Source organism: Stylophora pistillata, chromosome 10, assembly GCF_964205215.1.
Source record: "Stylophora pistillata chromosome 10, jaStyPist1.2, whole genome shotgun sequence".
Taxonomy (NCBI): domain Eukaryota; kingdom Metazoa; phylum Cnidaria; class Anthozoa; order Scleractinia; family Pocilloporidae; genus Stylophora; species Stylophora pistillata.
In genome coordinates, this window is record NC_142528.1 from 2,783,556 (window position 1) to 2,790,331 (window position 6,776).

The 6,776-nt window shown below is 39.2% G+C and overlaps 1 protein-coding gene across 1 annotated transcript; it reads left to right on the forward strand.

Moving 5' to 3' along the window:
* Positions 1-2,764: 2,764 nt before the first annotated feature.
* Positions 2,765-3,892, forward strand: LOC148721363 (melanocyte-stimulating hormone receptor-like). The gene has a single exon (XM_088736145.1). It carries the CDS (start codon positions 2,951-2,953, stop codon positions 3,890-3,892), a length of 942 nt encoding a protein of 313 aa, XP_088592271.1. The 5' UTR covers positions 2,765-2,950.
* Positions 3,893-6,776: the final 2,884 nt, after the last annotated feature.

Consider the following 6,776-nt stretch of genomic DNA (forward strand, 5'->3'; position numbering starts at 1 on the left):
GCGTCACTAAAAGTGAACGGATTAACGATAACTAATCCGTTGGAGCTATCAAACGAATTCAATAACCACTTTGCTAATATTGGTCCAAAACTTGCCAGTGAGATAAATTGTGATAGTGGTAGCTATCAAAGATATCTTACCGCAACAGATAAACGGTTTAAGCTCCAACCCACCAATCCAACTAAAGTATTTTCACTTTTAAATAAACTAGACAAGTCAAAGGCAACAGGCCTTGACAAAATATCTGCTAGGCTTATCAGGGAATGTGCTGATCTCATTTGTGTGCCGATATGTGATATTTTCAATCAATCTATTAGCCAAGGGACGTTCCCAGACGACTGGAAATATGCAAGGATTACCCCTCTTTATAAACAAGGTGACCGCGGTGATGCTAACAATTACCGCCCAATATCGGTGATTCCAATAATGGCGAAGGTGTTTGAAAGGATAGTTTATGAACAGTTATATGCCTATTTGGAAGAGCACGATATTTTATGTCAAAACCAATCAGGGTTTCGTGCTAATCATTCAACTGTAACAGCTTTGTTGGAAGCGACAGATTCTTGGGCATATAATATTGATAACGAGAAAATCAATGGAGTCATTTTTCTAGATTTGAAAAAAGCTTTTGACACTGTTGATCATCAGATCCTTCTATCGAAACTAAACTATTATGGTATACATGGAAAATCTTTCAGATGGTTTCAGTCATATTTGGAAAACCGAACACAAAAATGCTCTGTCAACGGGTCGCTATCCAGTAGCTACTCGTTGACTTGCGGCGTCCCTCAAGGGACCATTCTCGGTCCATTATTGTTCTTATTATATATCAACGATCTTCCAAATTGCTTATCAAATTGTAAACCGAGAATGTATGCCGATGACATGCACCTCACATATGCGGGAAGCAATCTTAAGAACGTTCAGTTTTGTCTAAATGAAGACCTAGAAAACGTCTTCAACTGGCTACAAGCGAACAAACTCACGTTGAACATGACTAAAACCGAATTCATGCTAATAGGGTCGAGGCAGAGACTGAATACTCTCACAGCTTCACCAACAATTAGAATGAACAATACCCAAGTGAGCCAGGTTTCAGCTACAAAATCGCTTGGTGTAATAATAGACGATAAACTCGATTGGCATAGTCACATCGAAAAACTAACGAAAAAGATCGCCTCTGGTATCGGGGCCCTAAAGCGAATTAGGCACCTGATCCCAGCATCAACCTTACATCTCATCTACCAAGCTTTAGTAAAACCTCACTTTGATTACTGTGACATTGTTTGGGGTAGCTGTGGGAAAACGCTACGAGACAAACTGCAGAAATTGCAGAATAGAGCAGCCCGTGTGTTGACATTCTCTAACTATGATGCTGATGCAACTGAGCTACTCGAGTTTTTAGGGTGGAAAAATCTTGCACGCCAGCAGGAAATCCATAAAGCCACCATGATGTTTAGATGTCTGCACGGGCTAGCTCCAAGGTATCTATATTCAAAGTTTACGTGGCGTGACTCTGCTTATGACCTCAGGGACTCTGAAAATAAGCTTAATGTTCCACTACCGCGCACTAATTATTACAGAAAAAGCTTTAGCTACAATGGCGCCACATTATGGAACAGTTTACCACGCGATATAAGGAACACAGAGTCTCTGGGGTTATTTAAACGTAAGATCGATCAATGACATTTTTTAAGTCTAACGCACGGCATTCACGGAAAACAGCTTTAGTGTTATAGTATGTAGTTTTAATTTTAAATATCTTAGCGTATGTGATATGTATTTTTATAGGCTGATGAATTGATCGTGTCTAAATAAAGATTACAATACAATACAATACAATACAATACAATACTCGCTGTCGGCTATGCCTCGAGCAACTTTTAATCTTCTATGGCGCTCTCTAAAGTTCCTGTGTGCATCCGTGTTCTGTAGCTCTTTGTAATAATCATCTCACTTTGAAATGAAATCGTCGCACATTATAATAAAATAGTCTCGCTTTGTCATTAAAAAGCTGTCATATTTTTTTCTAACACGCCATTACCTTTTGTAATAAATTAAGTTGGCTCACCTTATAAAAAACTCGGTATAGACGGTCGGAGCGCAAGTAGACCCAACGATAGCTAATAGATTGTAAATAGTTAGCAAAATTGATAGTAACCAGTGGCCAGTCTTTCTAGCAAATGTTAAGACGTTGTTTTCAAAGTAGGTTTTTAAAGGAACACGAGCTGTTTTAATTATTTTTATTAGTTTCCCACCACTTCTGCACGTTGTATATTATAGAAAGTTATAATCCCGGTAGGAACATAGGTTACGTTATTACGCCCTATTTTTTTTTTTGTTTTGTTTTTTTCTTAATTAGCTCAGCATCTTGAGGTTCAGTACTACGATAAGAAAATTAATAATACTGACGAAGATGGTGATACAGGACTTACGCCATAACGGACACTATCTGCACTTCCACAGAAAGACCGAGCTGTTACAAAGTGCGACAGGCTTTGTTACAAAGTATGGCAGCTTTTTTAATACAGAGTGCGACAAGCTTTATTAATTTTATTACAAATTGTGACAGGTATTCCGAAATAAAACGGAACAATTTATACTTCAATAAACGCACGCTAAGCATGAACCAGTCGTTAAATCATTTAAGGAGAGAAGGTCATTCATCTTGCCATTTATTAACTTTGAACTGAAGTGAGTTCAGTCATTCGCATACTACCAGGTATAGGCAATATAAAGCTAAGCAACCATGTCACCTGTTTTTACCTACATTTTATGAGAACAGGAAGTAACAGGTGGTCGTTTTATGTGATATGTGATATCGTTGGCTATAAGGGAGCGAAAACTACAGGATCGATAGGATGACGATCTCCAGTCAGAAAGCTGGAAGTCAGTTTACTGTAAACTTCTTTGTGGCGATGTTCACAGTAGTTTTCTTTTTGACCACAGAATGAAAGTCTGGTACATCGTTAATCTCGTCTTGAACGCCATAACATCTTTCACCACCACTGTGTTCAACACTTGTACAATCTACGCGATGAGGAAAACTTCTTCTTTACCGGGACCTTTCAAAACACTTCTCCTGAGTCTTGCAGTTTCTGATCTTATCGCTGGTTTGTTAGCTCAGCCATTGTACATCCTACTAATTGTCATTTTGTCCAAGCAAGACACCTCGGAGAATTTCTTAGCATCCACCCTACTACTGGTCATCGTATGTGCTCTATGCACCGCTTCACTTCTCAGCGTCATGGCTTTGAGTATAGACAGGTTCCTTGCTGTTCATCTTCATCTCAGATATCAGGAGCTTGTGACTCACAAACGCGTTGTTGGTGCAGTGATCGTGACATGGATATCAAGTGTGGGTATTTCACTAGTTTGGATTTGGAGGAAGGCGTATACAGCCTTCTCCTTCGTCGCAATAATTTGGAGTCTTTGTTTCGTTTCCATGACAATTGTTAATTTTAGACTATATCAAGCTATCAAACGCCACAGAAACCAAATCCAGGCAAGCTTACATGTACAGCAAGTAGCACAGCATAGCCAGGTAGAAAGTACTACAAAGCCCAGAAAATCTGCAGTCAGTACACTGTATGTGTATCTTGTAGTTTTAGTTTGTTATTTGCCAATGTATTGTTGTATAATTTTCATTGCAATACATGGAAGTGCAGACTGTTTCCTTCGCTACTCACGGACCGTTATGTTTTTCAACTCTTCATTGAATCCTGTTATTTACTGTTGGAGGATAAGACCAATTCGTCAAACCATGATGGACGTACTGCGGAACATATTCCCATGCAACTCGGCATCAGAATCAGTGCCAACGAAATCTTCGCATGAGAGAACAAGAACAGCACATGGCATCCACACTACGAGAAATTTACAAGAAAGTTGAGGCGGTTGTGACCTTAATTTTGACTGAGTAATTAGTACACTTTTAGTACTGCGTAAAGCACTTATAACAAAAATCGTTATGAAAAATAATGCGTTCTATCATAAGACACATGAATACTTGGAATAAAAATCTTAATTTTAAGCGCTCCAATAAGAATCATATCTATGCTCTTCTGGTTTTGATCGGATTTTGTTAGAAAAATTTGTGGGTTACTGATGCTCAATGTGCCATTAAAAAAAAAAAAAAAAACCGTGACAGTAAAAGTGGGTTTCTGTGACAATCTTTGTTGTGCTAGGATCTGAGTGTTTGATAAAGCCTTTGCAACGACGTTTAGTAGAAAATGAAGATAACATATTTGAAGCCTCATTGATGAGTTCTTTTCTTTATCTGACACTGACATACTTCATGCAAAGCGTATATGGTGTAAATTTTTTTTTCTCCCCGCGCCTCAATGCAAATATTCCTAAAAATAAACCATTTTTCATGATGAAAATCTGATTCTGAAGTTATTATCAAAATAGAGGAAATGGGACTTAGCCTTTCGGAGAAACACCGATGAATTCTGAATAATCAATATCGCTTAAGCTTTCAGTGCCTCGCAGGTTTTTCCGCACACCTGCAGCCGAAAGTCGTTCTTCTGAAGTTGTACTGTGTTCCTATTGGTCAAGCTAGACCAAACTCTGAGGCACCCTTTAATCCGGAGTTCAGAGTAAATTTCCTACGCGATAGTCATGGGAATTCTTTCTGTAGCGGCTTATCATTTAATTGGTTGATAGTCAAGCGCGTTAGAACTGGTTTCATTCTTCTTCCTGTAGCCCTTGTGTTTTCAAAAATTTCCAGAACAGTTACGCTATGCTGACAATTCTCCATATGAAATTTTTGGTTTTTCTTGACGGAAATGATTGAAGTACGTAATCAAGTTCTTTTGCGTCATTGCCACCTGGTAGAGGAAGTATTAATGCTTCAGACCGCAGCGTTGAAACAAAAATATTTTTTCTTGAAGGGAAATCAGTTGGTACTTAGAAACTTGGGACTCGTACAGTAGAGTTACGGTCTCGTTTCAATTTTTCACAAAAACAAAATGAAAAAAAATAACCGTTTAATTTGTCTGAGTTACGTATGATCATCTGGCACACTTCACTGGAACAAATTTTCCAAACTGTCGTCCTCTCAGGTCACTGTTTAAATAGGTAATCTTTAATTTGATTCTAGTTTGATTCACCGTTTTAAAACCTGAGTTGTGAGTCTCGCTGCCCCCGCTATGCATTAGCATATTAGACAATCCCAATATGTAAAGTAGAGGTTCGTTTCATGAAATATAGGAAATTCAAAATTCTTTTACTTAAATCTTAGAAATTTATGTCAGTTCAAGAAAAAGGACGCGAATGCTTTTTGCGAATTTTAATTAAAACGTTTTGCGATAACTAGGATTAATGTGGATCTTATTGATACAGAATTGTGATGACCGGCCTTTCGTCAACAAAGATTAAGTTATCGGTAGCTCCCCGTCGAGTGGTCGCCGGTTCACCACTAAGCACAGCTCCTCGCCACCGTGAAACACAGGAGAGTGTTTGACATAATACAGAATAGAAATGAAAGAAAGAAGAGTCAACCTGACAAGTGCGAGCATCGTAAATTTTGACTTGAACGCATCATCAGCCCCAATAGCAGATGTTACTAAAACTGGTTACGAGGAACGGTGAACGGGTAACGGAGGACGGGGAACGAAGATCGGGGAACGGGGAACGGAGAACGGAACGGGGAACGGGGAGCGGAGAATGAGGAACGGGGAACGGGGAACGGGGAGCGGGGAACGGGAAACGGGAAACCGGAAACGGGAAACGGGAAACGGGAAACGGGAAAGGGGAAACGGGAAACGGAACGGCGAACCGGGAACGGGGAACGGGGAACTGGTGTACAGCAGTAACCCGCCTTAGAATTCAAAATGGCGGAGTAAAGAGAACTAAAAGTGTCTGGCAACTAGTTTTGAGTAAGTGCTCTTCGAACGCGATCGTCGGAGCAAAAAGCACGGACGGTAAGAGTAGGTTTTATTGAAGGACTTTACTTTGAAATGTTGAGTGCCTCATAAATTTAGTTTTTTTCTGGCACACATTGCAGGTTGCATAGAAATCAAATCCTCGGAGAGGTAAGTAACTTACAATTCATGCACAACATTTGAACAATCAAATCAGAACTACAAGCTCGCGGCATTTATTCTTATATTCATAGAGTACTTGTACTGAAAGGTAATGAAGTTTACCTCCAATATCTTCACTGTTACAACCTAGCAATGTCAATAATGTTGTAAAGCAAACAGCTGAATGACTTTCACGCCCATTATGGGAATCACTTTCTCTTGAATATGATCAATGCAGTGTAAATATTATTGTAAGCATTAGCATGAATGTGAATTCATACACCTACATTCTTGAAGACATAACTGATATTTTCCTGTTAAATTAAATGTTATTAAAAGTTCTGTCAATGTTTGATTTCTCTATTGTTTACATGGAAGTTTATGGGTCGATACAATGATATGTTCCTGATGTTATTTTGCGGTAAGGTAAGCAGATATCTGCATGTAGTAACTTTAATAACGAGGCTGGTTATTACGTTTCCTAGCTCATTTTTGTTAATATAAAATATTACCTCCTTGCTACTTATCAGCAAAAAATGCTGTTGGGCAATGTAAACAACCAACATACCCAAACCCTGCCAAAAGATGCAGATTTCAAGAAGGAGAAACAAAGAGGGACGTCAGAACAGATGGTGGCAGCCATTGCAGAAACGTTGACTTCGGATACTCGCCTCGGAATACTAGGCTTCGTGGCTTCGCCTGGGCAGTAGTTAAATAAAAGCGAGTCGTCTAATTTCGCTGCAAGCG

Coding starts and splice junctions, on each gene's coding strand:
- LOC148721363 (XM_088736145.1), top strand. CDS start 2,951: ATGAAAGTCTGGTACATCGTTAATCTCGTCTTGAACGCCATAACATCT.